General features: G+C 44.5%; 1 protein-coding gene across 3 annotated transcripts; it reads right to left on the bottom strand.

The window, feature by feature from the left end:
• Positions 1 to 1,840: 1,840 nt before the first annotated feature.
• Positions 1,841 to 26,472, bottom strand: ube2e2 (ubiquitin-conjugating enzyme E2E 2). 3 transcript variants are annotated; one of them, XM_084026642.1, is made up of 7 exons: positions 26,317 to 26,472; positions 24,973 to 25,156; positions 24,003 to 24,053; positions 8,057 to 8,189; positions 4,325 to 4,472; positions 2,877 to 3,336; positions 1,841 to 2,826 (listed from the first exon to the last, which is right to left on the bottom strand). In XM_084026642.1, exons 2-6 carry the CDS (start codon positions 25,146 to 25,148, stop codon positions 3,239 to 3,241), a joined length of 606 nt encoding a protein of 201 aa, XP_083882768.1. In that variant the 5' UTR covers positions 25,149 to 25,156; positions 26,317 to 26,472; the 3' UTR covers positions 1,841 to 2,826; positions 2,877 to 3,238. The 3 variants fall into 3 exon arrangements, with proteins under 3 accessions (XP_083882768.1, XP_083882770.1, XP_083882769.1); XM_084026644.1 differs by lacking the exon at positions 26,317 to 26,472 and adding an exon at positions 26,285 to 26,300; XM_084026643.1 differs by having other exon boundaries at positions 1,841 to 3,336.
• Positions 26,473 to 27,586: the final 1,114 nt, after the last annotated feature.

The following is a 27,586-nucleotide window of genomic DNA, read 5'->3' as shown; positions in this document are numbered from 1 at the left end:
TGTTTTTAAAACATATTCAGGAGGGGGGTAATTAAATATAAATTCAGCAATGACTAAGCTGCTGCACCACTGACCACTGAAACTGGAAAAAAAACCACTTAGACTGACAACATGTGACTCATAATAACCAGGTATTATAACAGGCAGTGAGCTGAATATATACTATCTCAGTCTGCAGCAGCACTCAGATCACATTTTCATAAAATCAAGGGGGATAATGTGGATTGTTTGTATTTCTGCATTAAAGTGGGCGTCAATTATCTGCACTTGCTGCAAGCGAAAGGGAAGTTTGGGGTCACCTGCTAAAGCTGTTGCCCCGGCGACCCGACACCGGATAAGTGGTCGAAGATTTTATGCTATGCTTCTGCAATCGACATTTTACATTTTACCTGCACCTGGTGTAATTACTAATAATCGACACAGAGGAGGGAGGAAGCGGTGCCTCGCAGTACTTTAATGAGCCGTGAAGAACATCATGTACTGTTGAACCTGCCGGTGGACGCCTGAGGTCAAAAAGGTCAAACAGGTGTGATGTCAGCGTGTCGAACGCTGCTGTGTCAATGTTGTGACTGGAGCATGTGCTCATCTTTAAAAACCCCCTTTTTAAAGTCCTGAATCAGACATTTCACATCCAGTTTCTGTGTGTGTGTGTGTGTGTGTGTGTGTGTGTGTGTGTAAAGCGCTGAGTGAGTGAAACCAAAGACGCATTAGAGTTCAATTTGAGGACACAAAAGGCCAAAAACACCTCCGGGAGCTGCAGAGGAACTACTCGATATAGTTTTAAGGATCCAATAAAATGCTGATTAATTCAGAGGCATTTTTTATTCATGCAACACATGAACTTCTCCTTTCTGAAATCTTTGGCGGATACATATCGGGTGTTATTATTCCAGCCATGCAGGCGTGGAGGCTTGAGCCAGTTTGGCTAAGCAGCCTCTCTTGGGGGCTGATGGCCATCTCATTATATATGCAAACAAAGAGAAAAGAAGGATCTTTGGATCCAAACTGGAATATGTAAAACATAAATAAATAAATAAAAAATAAAAGACCAAGAGCTGACTCACTCCTTTGCTTCAAAGCTTTTGTATGATTCATTTATAATGTTAAAACATGTGGTCTGCAAGGATTTCAGTATGAACGGTCTTTTCCTTCTGTTCTGAAAACTTTTTTCTCAAATTTTCCTAAATGCAGGTCTGTGATGATATCATGTTCTCTCTCTGTGTGGGATATTTCCATGCAGATGGCAGCATTCACTGCTTTAATAAGTTATCCTCTGGAGAAAGTCGTTTTTATTCTTTCACCAGTAAACTAAGCCAAACTGCAGAACCAGGAAACCTCTAAAAGGACCATATGGGGGCTTAAACAGGACCCCCATTCGGCTCCTTTTCTGGTTCATACTGGTGTTTCAGTATGCTCACTGTTTCCCATCAGGCCGTGCTGTAGCCTCTCTGTGAAATGATCCGTTTGACCTCCTGCCCCTCCCACCCAAAAAGCCCACTCTGCTCTGACTGGTTGAACAGCCTAGTGTGTGTCAGAAATGTCCAGATCACAGGAGTTTTTCTGCTGATGAATAGTGATAAAATACATTTTAGCCATTTGTTATCCTTCAGAAGTCAATAAGAAGAACGTTTACGTTTGTAATAAAAGCCGTGACGAGCCTCGCCCAGCTGATTATAGCGTTACCACGTTTCAGGCCGTGAAGGTTTACAGGTGTGTGTGTGTGTGTGTGTGTGTGTGTGTGTGTGTGTGAGATCATGAAATCAGTCCTGATGGATCACGGACGATCGGTGACCGGAGAGGTGAAAATATTAATAAGACAAATCCCAGACGGAGCCGAGCGTTTTTTGTTTTTTTTTCTCACGAGCCAACCACAGTGTGTTTTATTGGGTGCTTCAGTAATACAAGTGCACGACAAAACCACTCTGCAATTGCAGAGGTGGCGGGTAGCCAGTAAATATACAAGTCCTGCCTCTTTCACGGGCAGACCTATACTTTTGTGGTCTGCCTCAAAAGCCTTTGAAAAAATACATACAGTACAAACAAAATCAGAGGAAGGTAAAAGGCATGAAGGATCCATTGACGCGAAGCTTCCTGTTCCATGCAGATAACATATCGATGACAAATACAAAAAAACAAGGAAAACAAAGTAAAAGGCATAATACTCTGCATGTTTTTGTTCCAGGTGCCACTAAGAAAATGAGAATACATACTGTATAGCTGGAGGACGATGCGTATGATATTTATAATATTCTGTGTTTTTTTAAATGTTTTTCTCCAATACAATAATTCCAACATTCAGATATTGGAAAATAAAAATCCCAATCTACTCTTTGTATAAAAAAGAAGCTTTCAAGTCAACAAGGAACAAAAGGACATTTTTTTTTGAGTTTTTCTTTTTCTTTCTTTTTTTTTTTTACACAGAAAAGGTAGATCAAATGTTGAAGAGGAGAAGGAGGAAGAGGAGGAGGAGGGTGAAAGGAGGGCAGGTAGACCGTTGCACTTAGTGAGTGTGCTTTGACAGACGAATGTCCTTTACACACCGCGGGCAATTAATTCACACAATGTATTTTTTTTAAATCATTTTCATCATTAATACTTTTGCACAGAACGCAAATGTTACTCGGCAAATATATTTATGTAAATTTACAAAACAAGACACGGAGGCTCCGGAGTCCGAACCAAGACAGCGCTGAACAGATCCACTGTTTGTACCCTTCACAATAAAAGCCCTAGATATTTACACTGCGTAAACCAGAGCGTTTCACTAAAAGGAAACTCACTAAAATATTTTACAGCATCTTGGACTATACAACAGTTTACCTCAGCCTGTCAGACACTACTCTGGGTCAACAGGATCCTACTAGTTAGTCCTCAGCCTGTCAGACATTTCTCTGGGTCAACAGGATCTTGAAGTTGGTCCTTTGCCTATAAGACATTCCTCTGGGTCAACAGGTGTTTTGTAGGTGGATTTCTGCCTGTCAGACGCTACTCTGGGTAATCAGGTGCTCTGTAGTTGGACTGCTCTGAGTAACAGAAAGATCTATTAAAACCTTTTATTGGGAAAAATGTACATAAATGCTGGCGAGTTCTGTTGGCGAGTACTTTGTGTTGTTTATTCGTCTCGCCCTCCGGTGTGTAAAGGTGTTAAGGGTGAGAGAGAGAGAGATAGAGAGATATAGAGAGAGGTACAGAGAAGGGGGGGGGGGGGGGAGGCGAAGGAGGGGATGGCGTCTGTCGTCTATGTGGCGTATCTCTTCGTCCATTGTTTGGCTATCCTGTCATGCTCTGTTCTGTTGGTCAGATACTGTGTGGCGATGCTTCCCACCAGAGGATCAGCTGAGAGAGAGAGAGAGAGAGAGAGAGAGAGAGAGAGAGAGAGAGAGAGAGAGAGAGAGAGAGAGAGAGATCATCAATCATCTGGGCTGTAATCACAGACATTATAAAGATGCACATTATATGAGAATTTAAAAGTCAATGATTTCTTACACATTCTCCCGTCCACACTAACCCTGATTGATATAAAAGCGATTGGATTTCCTTCCGGATCATTAAGCCGTCTGCCGGACTCAGTGTTGCTTCCAAACAATAACGGAGTTCTGCCGAGGGGCGGACGCAGCTTTCCTTTTTATTATTATGCGGTGACCTTCTGGTCGACTCGATCGTATCAATTAATCAATTAATAACCAGCTAATCATATTAAAAAGGCAAAAGACGAGCCGCAGGAAAGTTGTGGAAATAACAATAAAATGACTTTCTTTGCAAGGCGATGCGTTCGAGTAATTAAAGGGATACTTCACCCGTTTGGATGAAGCTTTGTGTGTTAGAAACCCGGTAGTGTGTTTGAATGGTCATCATCATTCCCTCATTTCCCAAGAGACGGAGATCTCCGTGTTTCTATTCTGAAAAACAGCCTCCGATGACGCAAATATCTGCACTTTTGCGTGTGAGCGGAGATGGATCGGTCCTTTTTGAATAAAAATGCCGCTCTGTGATCAAAATCGGCTCGCCACCGGCCAGCTCTCACCTGGGTCACAGTCTCACCTGGGTTACAGTCTCACCTGGGCTACAGTCTCACCTGGGTCACAGTCTCACCTGGGTTACAGTCTGACCTGGGCTACAGTCTCACCTGGGTTACAGTCTCACCTCGGTTACAGTCTCACCTGGGTTACAGTCTGACCTGGGCTACAGTCTCACCTGGGTTACCGTCTCACCTGGGTTACAGTCTGACCTGGGCTACAGTTTTAGTCTTACAGTTTTACCTGGGCTACAGTCTCACCTGGGTTACAGTTTTAGTCTTACAGTTTTACCTGGGTTACAGTCTCACCTGGGTTACAGTCTGTGAGCAGGGAGCAGATGGACAGCAGCACCTTGGAGATGGTGAGTGCCGGGCTCCAGTTGTCCTTCAGGATGTCCAGACAGATCACACCCTGACTGTTGATGTTGCAGTGATAGATCCTCGTACGGAAGGTGACCTACACACACATCAGATACACACACACATCAGATACACACACACACACCAGACACACACCAGACACACACACACACACACACACACACACACACACACACACACACACACACACACACACACACACACACACACACACACACACACACACACACACACACACACACACACACAAACACAGTTTCTCATTTAGCCAAATACAAGACAATAGGACTTTACAACGATGACTACTCTACTACACATCAGTGAAACATATATTGAATTTTGAATTATTAAAGCATAAAAACAGCTTTCACTTTAGAACCTCCAACTCTCTTGATAATGTAATAAACCGAACCAACAGAGGGCAGCATGGTGTAGAAATAAAGACAACACAACAACAACAGTTTTGTTGCCACTTTGAATATTGGACAAGAGCGGAGTGAAAAACAATCGTCACAGCGACAGCAACAGTTGATTCTCATTATCTTTCCAATAACTATAATTGACAGCAAGACTCCACTAACTTCTCCATCAGCATCATGAAAAATAACTTCAACCATCGCAAAATCAGTAAAAATATTAATCCTCAATGTTATCCTTTTACTCTGTAATGGTCATCTAGAGTGCTGATTTGCATAAAACACATCATTCAAATGTTCAGGAAATAAAAGATTGCTTTGATTAAAAAGAGTTGTTCACATAAATAGTTGAAATGTTATTAAAGCTGCTTAGAGCCGGTTTTAAATAAGTTAAAAGTCCTCTCCAATATTATTTTATTGCTGTGAAAACACTTTGGTCTAATACACAGTTTTACTGAATAGAATCAATCTCAATAATCTTCAGTAGCTAACTAGCATTGGTAGCGACCTGTCAATCAGCATGTAAGCCCCGCCCCCTAAAGCATCCCCTGCTTCCTGGTCTGGTGGACTCTAAATGGACCATAATGTACTAAATGAACATCATGCTGGATTGAAGAAGACTTGAAACTAGAGATTGAGACCATAAACTCATGTTTACAATGTTTACTGAGATAATACATCAAGAGAGGAGTAGGACCATTTTCTCATAGACTTCTATACAACCAGAGAGGAGTCGCCCCCTGGTGGCCAGCAGAGAGAATGAGGCGCTTCAGCGCGGCTTCACTTTGAGTACTGGCCGTGTGAGGTGAAGGTAAAGATGATCAACCTGTCTAATATCATAAATCACAGAGTTTTGACCTCCATCACCCTCGACAACCAGCCTTCCTCTGTTTACGTTTTCTGTCTCAAATCGACATCTGTTTGGTTCTGACACTTGACACCCCCCGTTTGCCCCGGCTGCTCCAATCACCAACATCTGGCCCTCCTGACCCACCAGAGGAAACCTCTAATGAGCCTTGGCATTCCCAGATAAATAAATAAATAAATAAATACACAGAGGAAGGACGTTATAAATAACTACCTCCCCCTCTCCCTCCCTCCACCCCGCCAGGGTTCCTCTCCTGGCCCGAGTTCAGAAACAGAAACACATCCACCTGGCCGACTTGTCAGCTCTTGTTCCTCTTTAAGCGTCCTGAGATTTTGAAGAGCGAGTCGGATTCTGGGTCCAAAAACCTCCAGCAAACCAGCTTCGCTTGAGCGTCTGTGTAGCGAGGGAGTGAATGGCAGCTACAGGCCGAAGGGGTTGGTGTGTGTGTGTGTGTGTGTGTGTGTGTGTGTGTGTGGGGGGGGGGGGGGGGGGGGGGGGTTTGGCTGTAGATCACAGTGCGTCGGAGGGGGTAGGAGTATCGGAGAGAGAGAGGGGGGGCGGAAACACTCAAGTCCCTCTGGCAACAGAAAACTGGGCCGGAGCCTGTGGATTTGTTTGAGTCTGCTGTCAAACACAGAGCTGGTGGTTACACAGCACAAAGAGCGAGAGACGAGGGCGAGCGAGCATGAGGAGGGGAGGGAGAGAGAGAGGGAGGGGGGGCTGAAGGGGTTGTAGGGTGCACTCAAACCACCGGGTGACCACGAGAGTGCGGGTTAACGACTTCCACTTAACCTACGACAACAGCTCCGCGATAAGTCGATCATCGTGAATTTGCATAATCGGGATAATTGTTCATATAAATACGTGCGACGTGGAAAAGCTGTCTAGCTCTCCATCGTGGTAGAAAATGGATTTATCCTCGTTTCAGGTTATTTTTCACGAAAACGTGTAAATGTATGAAAATTGATACCCTTGAGTTTTTGTGCCTTTTTTCTGATTATCGGGATAAATATCAAGATTATTTTGGCGAGGATGATCGTGACATGAACACTTGACATCCTTAAATCACTCAGCAGACCAGAATACAAGACGACGATGAGGATCGAGCGGGTCAGACTTCAACCCACAACCCTGCTGTGAGGCTGCAGAGCCGATCCTGAACCACCACCATGACACCAGCGGGATTTCATTGGCATTTATCTCACTTTCCCTCGTCACACATAGAAGTCACTCTGCATCGACGCTTCTATCCGTTCGTTATCTGTTTATGTGCAGCGGAGGATCCCCGGACCTGGACCCGGATCGTGGACTACCACTGGGCCACGAAGCATTTACTGCCCGGCTGCGATGAAACAATATGAATAATAATTACATCAGTTTGTTATTATGGGCTATTCTGTGAGGATTCCCTCGAGCTTGCTGCTGCTCTCTTCTCATTACAAAGAACAAATCTTTATCTGGTACTTTAATTTTAGTGCAGCAATGAAATATAGAACATAAAGTTGTTTTTTTAATGCTCGGCGTTTTCCTAACTCGTATCAAGGCTTCTTTGTGTGATGATGAGAAGTCTCGTCATGTCTGGACCAAAAACGCGGGGGTTTGCGAACAGATTTATGAACCGCGTCGGCGAATGAACAAAAAAAGCTCTTTGTCATAACTCGGTCTTCCAGTCTGCGAGCTGAAATACGGCCGGTGGCTGGAGAGTAATCCAGGAAACACGGGGCAGGAGGGCAGAGTCGACCCCGGACGGGCTGCCAGTCCGTCACGCGGCTGCTCGCAATAAAAAACGGAAAAAAATAATAATGCGATATAATGGAGCGTCTGTTCTAATAACCCTGATATTCACGTGAAAGCAGACAGACTGTGCACATGTGTGTTAATATTTTAAGTTTCAGCAAAACGTCCGCAAGACAATTAGGAATATTTTTAACATAAAAAGAACTAAAGTCAAAGTTATAGGATAGTGATACCAGGGCTGGGTGGATTAAGTCTTCTATCCTGATATAATTTCATATCTGGATCACAATATATATCAATTAATGAATTATGAAGTTCTTCAGAGCAAAATGAACATAAGTTTCAAGTGATGTTATAGAAGAAATACAGGCCTAGCCTATATTTGGTGTAAACAAATAAAATAAATACACATCTTTTCCTTGACTTTCCCTCGGGATCAATAAAGTATCCATCCAACCACATCTTGGTCTGAATCATCTGAATGTAAGGTGTATATCCTCTAAGATTATTATATCATTGGTTATAATAAGCAAGGTTAGCTATTTCATAAATCTCTCTAACATTTACGGATCCTGAATCGAGCCAGATATATATTCTCCTCACTCAGCTCCTAACCGCTCCGTCTCCCGGCCTGCTGACCTTGGGGGGTTTGAAGGGGTAGTCTGGCGTGAAGGCGATGTCCAGGAAGAAGACGCCCCCCTCGTACACGGAGCCCGGGGGTCCCAGGATGGTCGACCTCCACTCGTAGATGTTGTCTCCTTTGGGGCCGGCGCTAGAAAATTGAAACAAGAGACGCGTTAATATGTTAATCAGCACAGTGACGGGCCGGGATCGGCAGGGGTTCTGGGGGGGGGGGGGGGGGGGCAGCTCAGCCGGTAAATGTTGGCTTCTGACAAGTTAATGATGGAGATTTGGGGGAATGCCGAAGCCGTGGGGGGTTGGAGGGGTTTTTGTTCAGGGCTATTTTAGCAGGATTTAGATTATCTTGGAAAAAAATTTCGATGAGGAGATCAGATTACCTGCTATGGGGGATAATGAGGCACACACACACACACACACACACACACACACACACACACACACACACACACACACACACACACACACACACACACACACACACACACACACACACACACACACACACACACACACACACACACACACACACACACACACACACACACACACACACACACACACACACACACACACACACACACACAGTAAAACTCAGTCAAACAAAAGACTTTTACACGATAAGAAAACAACATTTCATACTCGAGCCGGTCTTCATTCATGAGACGGGTATTTATGCCGAAGTGGAGGCTGAAGGTCACATCTGTTTTATAGGCCCAGTAATTAATTCCATTTCCATATTGAGGGCTCCTCTCCCCCCCCTTCCCTCCCCCACCCTTGTTTGTGGTAAGACCCTGATCTGGCACAGAGCCAGGAGGAGACCGGGACAATGTCCAGATCTCAAAGCCCGGGACAATGAACAATCCCGGCATTTCATGTAATTACCTGGGATGCTGTTTAACACTAACCCGAAGCCTGCTGGCACACATGCTCTCAAATGTGTGTGTGCAAACTGCCCCGACACACACACACACACACACACAAATATACACACAAACAGGGTTTTCACTCATCACTCGTCACAGATGAGACACACCGTATTTTCCTGAACATCATTTGTAGTGAAAACAATAAAATAATCTTAGTTCGTGATTATCCTGATACTTGAAATTCATCATGATCAACTTATTATATAACTTATGAGAACTTTGGCTCAATAAAATCCCATGTCGTCCCTAATAGCGATTCATGATAATCATTACGGAACAACATGGAATCACAAGAATTTTGTTGGAAAAAACATCTTAGTTAATGGAGCGTACATTTAAGTGAAAAACAACCAAACGATCTTAAATAAGATGATCATAAATGATAAGTCTCCCTGCATAAATAAAGGATAAATACATTCAGACGTCCTCTTTTTTCACTTCTCTAACAGACGATGATTTAAATCCACCATGATCAATTTATTGTGTGTTTTTTTAAATCGTGATCCGTGATAAAATCCTACATCATCCCATCAATAACTCCCAGACAGACATTTCCTGTAAAAAAATAACATAAACATCAAACTGAAAAGCAGCATCTGGCTCCGAGCGTGCCCTTGAAACACAGACCCTTTCTCCATAAATAGAAATAAGACGTTTCCTTCCTCCTTCAGTATCAACGCATGCAAATGTCCCCACTAATCTACTTTGCCCCTCACTTAAGCCTTCTTTAATTAGCCAATTATGATTCCCTCCTTTCTGGGGAATAAAAAAACACGCCGTTGATAAAGGACGACGCCGATCTGGACTCGTTGCCGTTTCATGCTTGAAAGACATCTTTGTTTTGAGAGAGAGTGAAAATAAACCGACAAGAGTGAAGAATGCAAAAAGGGAAGCACGCAGGCTTTGTTGTAAACACGGAGGCTGTTTGCTGCACAAGCTGTTTTAAGGTGTTAAAACAATACTGTTTGCTTTGGAGGACGCAGACGACGCTCCGTGTGAAGCAGCTGCAGGAAATTACCTCAAAGACACGGTTTTCTAGCCGAACACAGACTGATGTTGACAGCAGTCACTTGTGAGAGCGTCATAACAACACAAACAGAGGGCTTAAGCACCGTTATAGTTATATAGAGTTACAACAGAGCAGAGGGAATGAATATTTCCATCATGCCTTGAACTGGAACTGGATGAGTTTGGACTCCAGATGTCAAGCTGCCGGAATAAATGACCCACTTGAAGGCCGGTCCTCGACTGAAGAGATTCTAACTGAAAATAGCCACAGGAGTTCTTCCACTAATTGATTCATCCGTCAAATTGTTTCGTCAGTATTTATTGTCTTGGATCAAAGAGACGTACATGTGACTATTGTTCATGCGGTTACAAACACTACTGAATGAAAAGAGAACAAAAACATCGACATCCCAAAGGTCAATTAGTTGACAATGAATGCGACAAATACGACAGTGGGGATGGAAACCACGGAGCGTATATAAGAAACACCATGGGTTTGTGGACTATGTTTTTTTTTAGCCTTGAGTTGGGCATTTTGACCTTCGCCATCTTGGTTTTTTCCAGCATAACTTGAGGGTGGAGTTAAGTAGAACCAAACACCGGATGAGACCGAAGTATAAAAATGTACCGTCATGAAATAAAAGCATCCATCACGGCTGAAATAACCACTATTGCTGTTTTGTACATGTTGTGAAGTCCCAGATCCACCAGGAAACCAAACGCGGTTCTGTCAGGGTTCATGACATCATCCAGAGGTGCTCGGTGGATTTCACAAAGCTGGATTCACTGGATCTAGCAAGGCACACATCTGCTGGTTTACCACAGCTGGAGGAACCCAGAATAAACTAATTATCTGTGATTTAATATCAAAAACGAGGAAAAGGATGCTGAAATAACTATACAATGATGGTGATCAGTAAAGAGTGTGAAGTCGTGCTTTGTTAGTTGTTTTCTGAAAGGAGTTTGTATGCAATCGCACCATGAGAATGTTTCGTATGAACACAGTATTTAGCAGTAATAAAACTCTTCAGAATCATGGATCTATTACTTAAACAGGACTTCCTGGATTATATATATATATATATTTATATATATGTCTCACCTGTCCCTAAAGCAGCAGTCTGGACGAACTACAAAAACCAGCTCACTGAAAGCAAAGTCCCATTTGTCTTGTAATCAGGCAGCGAGATCCTTTACTCACTGACTGAAACATCAACCGCTCCCTCTCCAACTCTCCAACATTTCCTGCCGTTGACAGAAACACACAGACGGCCTATTCCTCCTCGCAGAAGGCGATCTCCCGCCGACACACACACACACACACACCTCAAAGTAACGCTTCCATTACCGCGACGCCTTTCCATTTCCAGACTTATCCAATAAAAAGAAGCGGATGCTTCCTTTTGAGCCGATGGTTCTGTAGCGGTGATAATAACTTAAATGTGGGACGATAGAGACGAGGGGCTCGGCGGCGGAGAGATTGCTGTAGGGGGATCTGACAGCCGCACAAGGGGCTGTGGATAAAAGCTAAGTCAATAGCTGAATGTGCATACCACCGCTGGCTGTTGCTCGGAGACCCCGACCAGCTTTGTTGCAGCTGGTTCAAGGCCAGCTCATTCAGGATCTGACTCGCTTGGCCATTCGTTTTGGGAGAGGTGAGCGGCTTCAACGCCCCCCAAGATGCAGATTCATAGCATCAGTGAGTGGAAGCGTTGGCCCAGGCTTTAATTAATGCACGCTTAACGACAGGAGTTAAATAGCTGATGACTCCTTGACCCTGGTTAATGGCCACGCAGGACGTTGTCCTCTACAGCCGACGTGTTCAATCCGCTGTAATCATCGGGTAATCAAGGCCTTGCATGAATTTTAATCCCGCAAGAGCAGCTTTTAAGTCTTCAGGGCTACTTGTCAAACACGACTGCAAACGCCTCATCGGTGCTTCGAAAAATCAGCGCCGTTGAATCGATGTGAAGTCAACGGAGGCGTTAAGAAGAACAAACCCACGGCGATCGCACACAAGCCCTGAAACTGAGAGTCAGATAAATAAATCCTTCTTTCCTCTCTCTCTCTGGGAGAACCACTGACTTCCAGCAGACGGATCTGCTCGGCACAGAAACATGACGTTAACGGCTGCAGCGGTGCTGCTTATGGGCTTTGTCGGGAGGCTGCGGTAACGCCAACCCTCAGTGTGAGTAACGTCTGCAGGGCGCCGCCAGCCAAACCCTCTGATTCACTGAGTATTTGGGTCATTTGTTTCAGGGGGTTCTGGGATGCATCAGGGTACGGGTGTCCGTGAGAGCCCCGCCACAGCCCCCGTCCTCCCGGATTACACTCACGGAGGAAACCCCTTCGACAGCTGGGTCCTTTAACAGAGCAGAGAAATGGTGTTCGACCACAATCCAGATTCTTTACCGGAGCTGCACCGCGTGGTGGGAATCGTCACCTCACGATTCAATTGTTTAACGATTCTCTCCATGCATCACGATCTCTATTTTGGGTTTAAATATAAGGAGAAATTTTCCTTCAAAGCTTTCAAGGCAATTCCTAGTCGTACGATACAGTTGATGTGCTACATTACTTATGTGGAAACAATTAATAATTGATTGACTTTACTGCTAAATTTCAAGTGTTTTCAAGGATTTCCAGTACCCGTACGAACCCTGTGTATCATATAATTGATTATTTCTCCCTCCTCTATCTGCACCATTAATTTAATATTAAAATCCTGTTCACGATTTCATGAACGTGATTGACATTGATATAGACACTTAAAATGCACATTGAATCAAACATCCTGAACTCACAGCCAGTCATCCAAACAGTTTGACTTCTAAAGGACAGAGTTTGACTCGTCTGTAGTCTTCATGTGTATTTGCAGTTGTTGGATGTTTGCATGGATAAACATAACACACGTTGCAGTGATTGATAGACATAGATGAAGGATGTTACACTGTGTGGAAACAAGCTCTTTACAACAACAACAAGCATAACTACGCCTCGTCTGGGATTCCTCCCGCTGAAAGACCTCGTGTGAAAGATTACAAGAAACCAGTTGTGTGGTGGGAACGGACGTCTCTTTCCCAATTTAAGTCTGTGGGAAAAGGTAGTTTGGGCGCCATGACATCACGTACGGACCAGGATATTGTTTGTCCACTATGTAAAAAGCTTGAGTAGAAGAGTAAAATGAAAATTGCTCCGAGTTCAGGTGCAGAAGAACCTTATTTTTAGGTTTTATTGTGATGCAAAAACAATGTGAAAGTGAAAGTATTGCACTGTTTTTTTAAGTTTGGGTAATAAAAAAGTTTTGGTAGAATTTAATTCTGTGAATAAGAACCACTCATATTGATGTATATGATGCAAAGATGTGTATGTTAGCAGGAGTCGGTTTATATACATTTTTGTCTACATTTTGTACACATTGTTCCTCTTTATTGTCTCTAATGACACGGTTTGTTTTTTAATCAAGCCTTTTATTGTTTCGTGTGTACAATGAAAACTGCAATTACTGCCCGGGTGGTTTATCCAGCAGCGAGGTTGAGTAGGTTGGTTGCATGCTTTTCTGAGTCGAAAAGGGAATAGCACAATTTTATTCTGACAGGAGGGCGACCTTGGATGCCGCCGCTGAATCAATCTGAACAGCACTGAAGTGTACTTCCCCAAAAAAATAAAATACATTTTTCGCCATAAAATCATAATCAGAAATGATTGTGATCTCAGTACTGGATCAGAAATAACCCTGATTATTGTTTTTGGCTACACGCCTGCAGCCCCATCCCCATCCCCATCCTTCACCAGAAGCAGCATCAACACCGGCTTGTGAGGCGTCGCCGCCGTTCAGCCGTGAAGCCGTGTTTGTGGAGCCGGCGAGGCCGCCAGGAACCACGACGACCAAAACAAAGACTCACAGATCGGACCCCTCAAACCCAGAGACTTCAGCTTCCAGGAGGAGGAGGATTAGGAAAACGCTTCACCACCAAACCCACTTCGTCATTTTTAACTTTCACTCTCACTTACTGAAAACGATCCCAGAAGACAGCAGTCATAATTTCCATATATATTGAATGACCTTTCCTCCCCCACGATGCAGTATGCGGTGTGTGAGACCACGGTGCCCATTTAATCATCCACATTGCCTTATTTCTTAGACAGGGCAATCTGCAAATTGCTGCCAATGCTAAAAGATAAACCTTATCTTGCAGCGTGAGAGCCGAGAGGCTGATCTACGGAGGAAATCGCTAACCTCCCTCGTCACCTGGAGCTACTTCCTGAAGACGTCGGGGGGCTCGGGTTAAGTTGATGAAAGGGGTGATGTCATGAAGACGGTTCACAGGTGAATTCATCAACTCTAATCACACTTACAGGGAGCGAAACAAAGATTTCTTTCACTTCGACCAGAATAAACCATTAAAGGAAGTACAAATTGAACCCAACAGGAACAAACAGTCTTGTGTCTTGAAATAAGCCTCAGACTTTATTGTGTTACTGACTTTTCTCTCTCTCTCATATTCCTTTTAACTCACTGCCTTGGCTGAAGCTTGTGGGATTTTTTTCTTAATGAAATTGTCTAATAAAATCAACCAATCAGTTTACAATCCAAACAAACAAAACACAGTCGTCTGTCCACTGTCAAAGCAACAGCTGCCCAAAGAGGACGGGTAAGACTTAAAAGAGGAGTGTCTGCCATCAGTTCACTCACAGCAGGATTCAATAATATGCAGATGATGCTCACTTTTTACTCATCATCTGAGTATATTAAAGAGGACCTACTCTTCTTCTTCCTGTTCCTTATGCGTATTTATAGTTTGGCACAACCTCAATCAAAGCTAGTAAGAGTGGAGTTTTCCTTCGTATGGACTTCTAAATTAAGTGGATTTGAAGGGTCAAACTAGCAACTCGCTGATTGAGATATGAAAGCAAAAAAAGTCAGACCCACAAAGCCGGTTAGCGAGACGTGTTTCCAGATGGGTCGGTGGGTTTAGGCTCCTCCCACTCTGGACAGTCAGCAGTTCCTCCCTGAGTACTAAGGTCAAGGTGAGTGGTATAAAGGTCACGGTCGAAGCAAGCAACTTTCAACATTGACCTTTCCAAGCCGACATAATATAGCCTGTTGCGACGCACCGCTACGTAGAAATGATCTCGTCGGGGATAGGCTCCTCCCACACAGACTAGAGCGGCCCGTGGACAAAGTGGAAAAAGTTAATCATGAAAGTGAATAAGTCAAGGAAATTAAGAAGTTTTCCTTGATATGAAGCAGCAAAATAGTTGTACTTACTCCATATGACAGAAAGATTCATGTAATTGACTATGTTGTAATATAGGCATTATGTTGGTGTTTATTCTGTAAAAACATCTACATCTGGTTTCTTCCTTTTCCCTCAGTGTAAATGGTTCTTCAGGGAGTGTTCCTTCTTCCACGGAGGGTCCCGGGACAGAGGATGTTGTATGCTGGAAAGATTATACTCTGATGGACAGTGGTGAAGTACTGAGTGTTTCTTTTACCGCCATAAAAACTGATCCCACAGCTGCTCTGTGAAATAAACTCACTCCACGCTTTTTTTTACAGCCGCCTTTCAAGTCTAAAGAGGCTTTTTGTTTGATACTAAAAGATCAGGTTACTTTTGTGAAAAAAAATCCGTCACTTGAACACAACAAAAAAAAAAGTCAGAAACCATGCAAAATAAACGCAGTGTAGTGGGCCGTCACGCAGCGAGCAGGTAAATAGCCGTCTGGGCCGGGAGCTGCACCGCCGGGGGCTGGAAAATAAAAACCGTAGAACCGTAATTGAATGTGAATCGGTATGTTTTGGGGCTTTGCGAGCGCCGCCGTGCACGAATAAAGCCATTATCTGCATTATTCGTCTTCCACTTCGTTCCCCACGGGCAATTTTTTCCCTAATGGCACCGTCATTCAGTTAAGATCTTCTCTTTTCTATCAGCGTGGCTGCTGTGGTTATCAGAGGAGGAACTATAATGAAGCATCCCCCCCCCCCCCGATCGTGAAAGAGCCCCCAAGACCAATTACTGTGCAGCTCAACGGCCGAGGTGACACCTCCTTCCTCTGCCCTCTCCTCTTTATTGTCTCAAATGACACGGTTTGTTTTTTAATCAAGCCTTTTATTGTTTCGTGTGTACAATGAAAACTGCAATTACTGACCGGGTGGTTTATCCAGCAGCGAGGGGGGGCAACGGTTGAGTAGGTTGGTTGCATGCTTTTATGAGTCGAAAAGGGAATAGCACGATTTTATTCTGACAGGAGGGCGACCTTGCATGCCGCCGCTGAATCAATCTGAACAGCAGTCAGCACTGAATTGAGGAAGCGTACTTAAAAAAAAAAAAAAAAAAAAGGTTTGAAGAACTGGCCTTTCACTCAGGAAGTCTGCCCTCGCCGAGGTTTGAAGTCACACGAACAAAGCTGTAAATAAAACAGGGCGTCTGTTTATTTTCCTCTGCCTTTCCTTTTTAATTCAGCGAGATGTTTTCTGAGGTACAACAGAGATTTCTTTTCATTTTGCAGCGGTAAGCGGTTTTTCTTTTTCCTCCTCATCTGAGCAGCTACACGTCGTCTGATGCAGTGCAAATGTTTGCCTCTGGCTTAAAAATGAATAATGCAGAGCATATATCATTACCATAACACACAGGCTTCGCATAAAAGGAACAACATCATGAGTCATAAAAATATCACTGAGCCAACAACAAGCTATTGCTGTAGTGTGTACTACAGGGTGGGGGATGACTAATGGTGAAAAAGCTTTGAGAAGCTTTGGTTTCATAACCTTGTGACCCTCAACGTTGTGAACATAAACACACATGAAGAGCACACTGTACGTGATATAAATCACAATTACCATGGACAGATGCTTTTGTAAATAATTATTGTAAGAACATACAAAAGTGTGCGTTTCCTTTTTTCGAGGGGGAATTATAAACATTTGCTCCGCTTGATTAAAACAAATTAGAATTTGTGCTGACATGCAGGATCACTGCTTAAAGAGAGAGAGAGAAAAAAAAAACACAAATTTTGCCTCTGAGACAAAACTGCAGCCTCTTGCAATTTACAAACTAATTTAGTCACGAATATGATGTTAATATTTTTAATTGCACGAACCCTGCACCAGAACTCTATCGGCCATAATTAGAGGCTCTCTTCTTCGGCCTCGCCTCCACAAAAGCACTCTGGGCAGCCGTTCGGCCCCGCCGAGGCCGAGGGAACGGCCTTATTACCGAAAGGTCAGTGATCAGAACAAGCTGAGCTGCCAGGATCTGCTGCAGAAGCCCGGAGGCCCTCCGCCCGTCGACCCTCCCCCGACACCGCGTTAGCCCTCCGGTCTGCAGGTTGAAGAAATGTAACACGATTTATTTTAAGCTGCGGCTTAAACAAATCAGTGCAGAGGAAAAGGGCATTCCTCTGAGATGTAACTCGCTGGTTATTATTCATTTTCGTCGTTTGCAACGAGGTGTTAAGCGTGTTAACGTTTCAATCCCCCGGACTGAAATATGTCATTAAGACCCTTTTAAAGGGGGGTCTTGGCAGGAGCGGTGATTTGTGACTTCTGTGGGGGGAAATCCATCAGGTTTGGAGATCTTACAGCAGCAACAGGATCTCATGCACAAGTGTTCAAAGTGTTTCGTTGCCAAAAGGATTCTTTGCTTTCGTGTCGGCCTCGCTGACCCCGAACCGCTCGCGTGAAACAGGCGGCGTGGTGGCAACGCTCCCACCAACAAAACGTCTCCGGCTTGTTAATAACGTTCTGGACAAATGTTTGCCAGAAAAACTACCTCGCAAACGAGGACGTTGAGAACTCAACGACGCATGAATCAGGGGCCGGCCGCGCTCGCTGTCAAACAAAGTGCTGCAGCGGAAAACATTAAGGATAGATTAAAGAGCGAACCGTACGGTCGCTGCACGGGAGCACATTTATTTATTTTCCTCTCAAAAAGAAGAACAACGAGGTTTGCTCGGGAAGGAAATGATTCTCAGCAGATGTTTCTGGGAGAACGGCGGCCCTCCGTCCATCTGTGTGCTATGACGTCCTGCAGCTCCCGTAGCAGCTATTACACATCTTTATTTATCTCTATGTACGAGGTGTTTCACACAGAGCATATTTCATTCCTGTCTTACTGCCCTTCGGGGCATTTTTTATTTATCCAACATAAATAAATTTACTGTAAATGTAGTATTTCAAACTTTTTTTTTTCCCTCCTTTGCTGCAACTTAAAGGCCCTTAGTTCCCGTCCCATCTCTGCTCTCAATCAACTTTCACTCTTTCAATGTCCACTTTTATGGAAGTAAATGAAGATGGATCTCGTCTGCAAACATACTTGATTTCACATCGATTGTTGGAGCTGCAGCGAGATAGACTGGAAGATTTAACCGGGGGCCAAGTTAACCACCAGCAAAACTGATATATTAACCTCTAACACAACTTGTGCAGCTTAAATATCAAACCTTAGTATTTAAAACACATCTGATTCGGCAGGCAACAGAAGAAAATGTGAAGTTAACGTGTTTCCCTTTAATATTTGTTTGCTTGTTCTTGATTTCACAAGCATTTCATCAACCAGACCCGACTCCTCGTCGGTCTCTGACCTTCCTCGTGCAAATGTTTGATCTCCTTTAACACAAACGTCTCTGAGAAGACCCCCCTTTCTTTAAATTTTTTTATATTTATTCTCCCGGGTGGAACAAAGCGGTTCTTGCCTTCGTGAAGGTCCTTAGCCTGTTTCAGTGCCCTTCCCTTGAAAAGGTCAGGAACGAGCCAGCGTCAGACACAGATGGGTGCCCATAGTTCATCAATATTTATAAAAAGGCAGTGATTATGGGAACAAGACATCGATTAGGGAGGATTCCTACAAGGTCAAAACGTAGCTGTCATCTAAAAAGAAAAAAAAAAAAGCATTTGCTTTGGTTTACTTCAAATTGACATTGCAAAAGATCCTCCACTTAATAATTCATGCACAGCACAGAGATCAGCTCGAACACCCCGGAGGTATTCCTGCAGCCCCCACCCCCCTGCCTCCACCCCCTCATGAATATTGATAACCCTCCCCCGCTGTGCTTAATGGTAAAGCTGTGAAAAATGACGCTGGGTGTGTCACTGGCACATAACCCCCCCGAGGCATGGGCACAAGCTAATACGCAGCCATCACAGACAGGAAGATGATCCCATCAGCGAGCAGAGAATTAGAGGTCAGAACCTCCGATAAAACACTCGATGGTGACGGAGATTACATATTCATGTCGGAGGCTTGAAGCCAGCGAGCGACACGCTGACCAGCTGTGTGTGTGTGTGTGTGTGTGTGCCGTTTCCGTGGAAATATGAAAAAGGGCCTCGCTGCTTTGCATGATGTCATCGGGGAGTGACGGCTCTGTTTTTGGGCATCACGGGGGCATTACATCACACCAGGAACATTCAAGGACCAAGACAAGGCTGTTTGTTTGGAGGACCGGCCGTATATCACAGCTGCACTAACGGAGGAATGACGTCCGAGGTCGGCCGACGCCCTGATCAGATGCAAAGGGTTGACAGTTTTTGCTCAATTATAGCTTGGCGGCCGTTAACGGGCCGAGCCTTCAATTTCACCACATACCGAAACAAACGTATCTGACAGTTTGAGTTATACTTATAACACAAGAACTCACAAGCTCTACACTGCAAGACGAGAACGACGCCGATGCAACAATGGGGTTCTTGTTCCAAAAGGGGAGCGTTTAAATGCCGTTTTTCAACTTACGGCGCCAACGTTGGCGTAATTAGCCGTCACGTTGCCAGCTAAGAAGCAAGATGCTATTTCTGGTCCGAAGCCTTTCGCACACCAAGTCGATATTGTTGTCCGATATTAATCATTACATGGAGAAACCTTGCACACCGACGTCAGAAGGGTTTTATCATTGTATTTGTCCCAGTCCCAAACGTGGCTAATGAAGGAATGCCATCAGTAAGAAGCTAACGTTTCAATACCAAGAGCACAATCACCACTGTCTACTCTTTGGCACATCCTTTGTTTTGTGACCTGGATCATCTCAGATATTAAGCTATCACCTGCTCAAATGATCCGTCTCGTTACTTTGGAAAATAATACGACACAGAATTTGAAACTTTGGCAAACGGCAAAAATTATGTTTACATGAGAGGCTTCGAGTTAAAAGGGGGGCGGGGCTTAGCAAGCGGTCCGTTTTCCTTTAAAAGAGTTCTCAAACACTACGGGAGCTGTTCTGTGATTACATTTGGTAAATGACTTTCTCTCCTGCAACTTTCTCTACTTCCACACTTCAGTTGGTGTTTTCTCCCGTTTCCCAGAATGACTTGTGACAACCTGACAGAGGAGGGGGGGAGGGGCATGAGGTTGTCGCTGTGTTGCATTTAATCTATTTGAGCTGCCTCGGGATGAGAAATTGGTGTCCCTGCCCGTTCTGCGATGGATTATTCGGCTGTTATTGTAGCGAACAAAAGCAGCTTTTAAAAAGGAAATAAATAAAGCAACCTGAATCCTCGGGTTGACACGGGAACCTGACGCATACGATTTAGGCAGCTGAACATTGTGATTATGATAGAAAGGATCTGCTTGGCCATCTGTTTGAGAAGAAAGATGAACACATCAAACAGCAGACTCGTCCAGGACGGTGAGGTGAAACACCAGCAGCTCTTATTTTAGCGTTTTCAAAGTGTCTCAGTTTGGATTTCTAGTTCGAGACGTCGGCGTCGGCAGGAATAGCAACAAGTCGGTCGGTCGCAATAACAAACGCAGCTAAAAGTACTCGTGTGATACAGACGTAAATGCACGAGATGGAAGTGATACGTATGGAAATGTGAACCGAGAGGCAGAAAGCAGAAGTTTCTTTCTATTTTACGTTACAGCAGGAGGTGGACTGTGGTTATGGCGGGAACGTGAGGCCGAGCAGAATGATATTTTAATTGTTTTAATTCAAGAATCACCACCACTTCCTCCCCACAGATACAGATCATTTCAACAACTCAGCTAAAGATCAGACTCATAATCGTTTATCTTTGGCTTTCAGGAAATTATGCATGCAGATTATTTGTGAAAATAATTGTTAGTTACAGCGGGACACGGGACGATATGGAGATTTAATATCACGATTATCGAGCCCAAAATCAATGTGATTCACGAAATATGCTTAAAACTGGAATTTATTTTTGTAAAGAAACAAATATTTGTATTACGTCACAGATAAGACACACTGAACATCCTTTATTAGTCTTTTTCTATCCTGTATTTCTTTTAATCGGGTTCTATTTGACGATATTTACAATCCAGATAATGGATCAACTAATTGCGAGTTCTTTTATTGGGATCTGTGATTAAACACTACATCATCCCATCACTTTTCCAGAGGATTTATGGGAAAAAACTGTAAAAAGGTGAACAAAATGTATGTGAATACTTCTCCTCTTGCTTGCTTTCACATGATGAATTTTTTATGACAATAGGAATTCAGTCACACTGACTCACGCATCTAATCTAAAATGTATTCCCAGTGATATTACTGTAATATTTCTACACCTTGCAGGGCACAAGTACTGTTCCTTTCAGATGCTGCGTGTATCAATAGGTGTAAAAGCCACGAGCTGCCTGTACACTTGGAAGTGTCTATACTCTTTGACAGTGAGAATAATTGCCGTGTCAAATCCTCTCGGGCTTCGACGTGTTCCCGGCCGTTTGATGCACGACGGCTGCCGAGGTGACAAGCGAGCTGTCGGAGCGCTGAGAGTGAGATAACGCTCCGAGACAAATCTCAATACTTGCTTTGCGTTTTTTTTTTTTTTCCCAGAGTTGTGACGAAGCACTAACAAGACAATTTTCAGTCCCTGCATGGAAACTGATTTTCTTTTTTAAAGCGACTTCAGCATCTATAATCACAGACTCTTCTAAGTGACAGATAAGGAAACGTGTGATGTAACAACAGTTACAGGCCGAGGTTAACGAGCTCACATGGACACTACAAGGAAACGCTTTTTTATAAGACTTTTAGCAAACTGGCTCCTCCTTCCACAGATGTATGTAAATAATTTACATCCTCAACACAACCGAGGAACTAAATGGTAAAAATGCACACAAAGCAGAGAGCTCGCAGAGAGGGAACGAGAAGGCGTCGCCGAAGAGGTCGTACACGACACAAAGGAGGCTGCAGATTTTCAACCAACGTAACGTGGCGGTGGAGTACATACGAGGTTACGGATCAGCATCAGCTCCCCGCCAAAGAGTCGGTGAAATGTGCCCAAGTGAATCTCGTTAATAACACGACTCTCCGTCTGTCTCCTGAAGGGAGGGGGTCGGGGCGGTCTGCGACTCCATTTGTTGCAGGAAGAAGAATAACCTTTCGGGCGAACCTGGCCGGGAGCGTGCAGCACACAGATGACGACACCAGCGAGCTCCGGCGGCGAGCACTCATTCATGCGAGGACCTAAACGGTGCTGTGATCGCTTGCATGAGAAATTGAATGTTTGATGCCCCCCCCCCCCCCCTCCTGTCATTGTTAACAGAAGGCTAATCTATTTGGGTGCATCGCTGAAAACGCATTATTAGATGTCGGTATCATGTACCACACACACACACACACACACACACACACACACACACACACACACACACACACACACACACACACACACACACACACACACACACACACACACACACACACACACACACACACACAGAGATTATCTTGAAGAAGCTTAATTGTTTCCCAGGCAACTAGTTCCCCCACTAAGACGATGACTGTGAAATTTCCGCTAGCGATTATTTTACTTTCAAATGACTTACTCGTGTCCTCCAGTTAAATCCTCCATGTGAGCCAACCTAGTTCTTTTTTTGTGGGGGGGGGTTTGAAAAAAGAGTCCTCGAGGAAAACAACATCTCTTTTTAGCCTCCGGTCCAATAACAGAACTGGGCTGTGAGCCGGAATGTAAAGGTTAGCTGGGTGTTTATCGTTAATGTCGATGGGGGCTCTGATGAGACCCAGCAGGGGTGATTAATTCATGCAATAAACAAGGCCGTCGAGGGTGAAGTTATTCCAAATCACCAGGTGAGTCATACCAGAAGCAGTTTTCCTTAATCATTTTAAGCAGATTGCCCGTGAAGGAATACAAGCGGCACCAAAAATATTCAGAAAACGTCTCAATTCAAACGAACAAAAGAGTAAAAACAGTGTGTGTGTCTGCTGTAGGACTGTAATCAGCCCGTCTAAGGACATCGGATAGGCGATCTACCCGCCTGCCTGATCGTTGGTCGAACATTTCCCATCATGATTATCCTCGCCAAAAAAAATGCAATTCACGATATTATCCCCATAATCATCCAAACAATCCTCAAACTCTTAAAATGGCCCTCAGAGCTGCAGACTTTCTGGCTTCATCCGTTGCACAATTTCTTAAAATCTCGCAGACTCTTCCTCCTTCGTCAACACTACCACGTTATTTTGAAGTGTGCCAATCCGGAGTAAATATCGCACCGTAATATTAATCACCATAATCAATGACAGATCCTGCTCTTCGTCCCAAAGGCAGAGAGACTTGATGCACATGTGGCTCGCGAACATATCTCTTCCTCAAAGGGATGCGAGCCGCGGCGGTAGCACACAATAACCATTGTCTGTGGTAAATCCCCACAGAGCAGGGGAGGGGGGGGGGGGGGGTGCATACGAGGATCCAAACAGCCTTTTTAAAGTGCCTCATTTTCCACAATATCTGTGCAGCTATAATACTGTGATCTAAAAGGCTTTCAACAGCGTGCATTATGCAGCAACAACAACAACAATAGCAGCAGCAGAACGGGCGACGGTCTCCTGTGATTCACCTGAGATTTCCATCTCAAACAGAAACACAAACAAACGCGTTACGGGGACGGAGACAAAAGCGAGGGCACGGCAGCGCTGCCTTTTTTCCTTTTTTTAAAAGAAACATGAGGTTTGTGCTGTCTGCATCCATTACAGCTGGAAAACATCTGCAGGAGATAGAAAGAGGGGAGGAAACGAGAGCGCCTCCTTACCTGCAGTTTGGAGGCGGGTCTAGTGTGATTTCTGCGAGCTCTTTCTGGATCCTGGAAGAGAAGAGTTTTTATCGTTATAATCTGTGCTGGGAGACGATAAAAAGCTTGTGATGAGGCAAATGTGTGCTTTCTATCCCACTTTCTGACGACGCCAGTTACGGATGGGACGATATGAGGTTTTTATTGCGGATTGTGATAAAAAATAATCGGGAATATCGTCACTAGTGACTTGAAAAAGCGACCTGTGAAAGATTTTAAAAGTAGACAGGATACAGAAATACATTTTTTAAAGCAGCGAGACATATTTATTTCACATTATTTGATTGTTTTTCACTAAAAATTAGGTTCACTAAAAAGAAGAAGATGCAACTCATCTGTGACCCAACAATAAGAGCTCTAAGCGTATTTTGATGATTATCTGGATAAAGTTATTTTGGAGGAGGATAATCGTGACATGATAGTCTATTTACATCCCGTGCCTAAACAAGAAAATCCAGCACTGAGAATCTCCCACACAGCAAATGTCACCATGCAAGTTTGAACTTAAAAAGGTCAGTAAAGCCAATTTATCATTCCAGCGTACGCATATTTAAAGTCTTTATGTTTTGTCAACTTTCCTTCAGGCATCATGAGGACGAACGCCACCGCTCTGAGGGTTTCAGATCAACGTGCAAGATGATGCTTCAGTTTTTTGAGGGGGGGGATAAGTGCTGGTACCGGTGGAGGTTAAGTGTTGGAGGCAAACCTAATCAAACAAGCAGGCCTGGTTGGGACGATCTCCAGGCAGCTTCCTCCTTTCTGTGGGTTTAGTGTCACAGCGAATAGCTGGGATGTTTGAAATGACAATGCCTGTGGGACTACAGTCTTTTTATATAACTTCACACCCCCGGGGGAGAGGCCTTCAGTTTAACAAACAACCCCTGTGTAAACCAGCTTTTCTTTTTCCCTTTTCTTTCCGTCTGCCTCTTACCTCTTGGCACTAGTCGAAAGTTTGGCTGCGGTTTTACTCGAGATCTTGGTCTCCTTCTTTTTGGGCTGCGCCTGCTCTCGCTCATGTTCGGGGGGTACCGACTCCCGCTGTTCGATATCCGAGCTCCCCCCGCTGGTGCTGGGGCTGTCGTCCGGTCTCTGCACTTCGCTGGACATCGTGGTCCCTGGAAAGTTATGTCACAAAACAAAAAAAACCCTGGTGAAACGAGTGTAAACGAGAAAAGTGGGACATTTACAGCTGGATGACGAGAGAGAAGATGATGAAATTTGTCAAAGTCTACAGTGCCGTGGATTACAGATGTTTGCCCCCCCACCAGGTTGTTAAAGAGAATATAATAAGCCTGCCACCTAATGATCTATCAGGGGTTATATATGACAACCTGAGTGTGTGTAATGTATGTGAGTGGAGCTGGTGTGGATCCATAAAACAGACCATCACTGTGGTGGTTTTCTTGATATTATTGTGTGTGTGTGTGTGTGTGTGTGTGTGTGTGTGTGTGTGTGTGTGTGTGTGACCAATAGATGGATTAACTAGCTCTTAATAGTCTGGCAGTGAAGTCAAGACAAGGTGGAACCAGACTGGTGGTTTTAAACGGGCGAGGTGTGGAAGAAGTTAAAGAAAACGATGGAGTGAAGCGGAGGGAGGGAGGACGTCTCGCCGGAATGACAGGGACGCCAACGGCTAACGTGTGCCCGGTTCAACAGCCGGTCGATGCGGAGACGCCCCCCCCCCCTCCATAAAATCATAATTACGATGTCTGTGTGGTGTCAGACATCACTTAAACAGCGGCTGGGTCAACATTAGTGTGGATGGAAAACACAATAGGGTGAGAACCGGAGGGAGGGGGGGGGGGGAGCCGTCCGACAAATAAAAGCGGTCGTAAACATTAGCTAGCTAACGTTACAAAGCCGGGGAGGGGGGGCATTACCGTTCTGGGGTAATTTGTTTTTGTTTTTAAAGAAAGGGTAAAAGCAGAGCAGGCCTCGCTGTTTTAAAGTCATTGAAAATACGCAGAGAAGAAGGCGTTTCTGGCGGACTCGCGGCGCTGATGGAGGACGGTCCGCGGCGGCGGCGGCGGGGCCAGCGGAGGGAGGGGGGCCGATGCGCGGATCCTCGCCGTTTCTGGAGTGTCCACATTGTGCGTTGAAGAGCAGTGACCCTGCCTCGGCACAAAGGGAGGCTCGTCCCACACACCCCCCCCCCCGTCCTCCCCCTTCCTCCTCCTCCTCCTCTTTTCCTTCTCCTTCTTCTTCACTGGGAAAACGACACTTTTCGCGGGACATTTACTTACTTTTCGCGTATCTGTGCGCGTGTCGATATTACCTGGCGGCTGGCCGTCGATGCTGCAAACCCCGCGTCGTAATCCCAAGGTGCCGAGGGGGGGAAAGTATATCCTCGCACGGCCGCCCGCTCGCTCCCGTGTCCTCGCTATTTAACTGGAGGTGGCAGCAGCAGCAGAAAAGCGATTACAGGAAAAAAAAAAAAAAAAAAAAAACCGAGGCAGCCCCGGACCGCCTCCACGCGCGCGCTCCCGGACTGCTCGTTCACGTGCGCTGCATCGGTAAGCGAGAGAGAGAGGTAGTGTGTGGACCGATTAATTAATTAAAATTAAAAAAAAAATGAAAAAAGATTAATGTATACAGGGGTGTAGACAGAAACTATGGGAACCATGTGTCAAAATGTTGGCTGTTATTTTCTTCACCTCCCCGCAATAAACCCCACTTGCACGGTCACGTGATGTGTAAGTGGACGTAGTCATCGTGGCGACACCCGTTGGTTGGGGCTCCCGTTTTGAAGCCTGAGTTCGGTATTTTGTCCATCGCCATCTTGGATTCTGGTAGTTTGGATTTTGGTCATCGGCATCTTGAATTTTGGTCGATATCACCTGGATGTTGGTCGATTTCATCTTGGATTTTGGTCAATTTCATCTTGGATTTTGGTCAACTTCATCTTTGATTTTGCTCAAAGGCATCTTGGATTTTGGTCATCGGCATCTTGAATTTTGGTCGCTTTCATCTTGGATTTTGGTCGCTTTCATCTTGGATTTTGGTCGATTTCATCTTGAATTTTGGTTGATTTCATCTTGAATTTTGGTCACTTTCATCTTGGATTTTGGTCACTTTCATCTTGGACTTTGGTTGACTGCATCTTGGATTTTGGTCGAATTCATCTTGGATTTTGGTCATCTTGGAATTTGGTCATTCCTTGACTTGACTTGAAGTGTGGGAGGCTTCGAGTTCACTATATAGTGCATAATAATTCTCACTTTACATTGAGGTGGCACGACGACCTCATCAAAGGGAAGATATGGGGGGGAGTTTGTGTTGGAGTTGTGACATTTTCTCACAAAAAAAACAGAAGTACCTGCAGCACTGAAACTAAAATAATTTAGCTGTACAGCCGGCAGAATGATATCGTATAGACGGAACAAAGAAATATTAATAATAGCTCTAACTGGAACAGAAAAAGTCAACGCATGAATTTAATGAGTTGTTCAACGATTCTCTTAGTTCAAACAACGTCGAGCTGCCGCAGCACTTTCATGGAAAATTTCATGTTAATGTACTTTTACTCTCCGCCGAGCGACCGCGAA

Source organism: Eutrigla gurnardus (assembly GCF_963514095.1).
Source record: "Eutrigla gurnardus genome assembly, chromosome: 14".
Lineage (NCBI taxonomy): Eukaryota > Metazoa > Chordata > Actinopteri > Perciformes > Triglidae > Eutrigla > Eutrigla gurnardus.
This window is presented reverse-complemented; position numbering and strand designations above follow the sequence as displayed.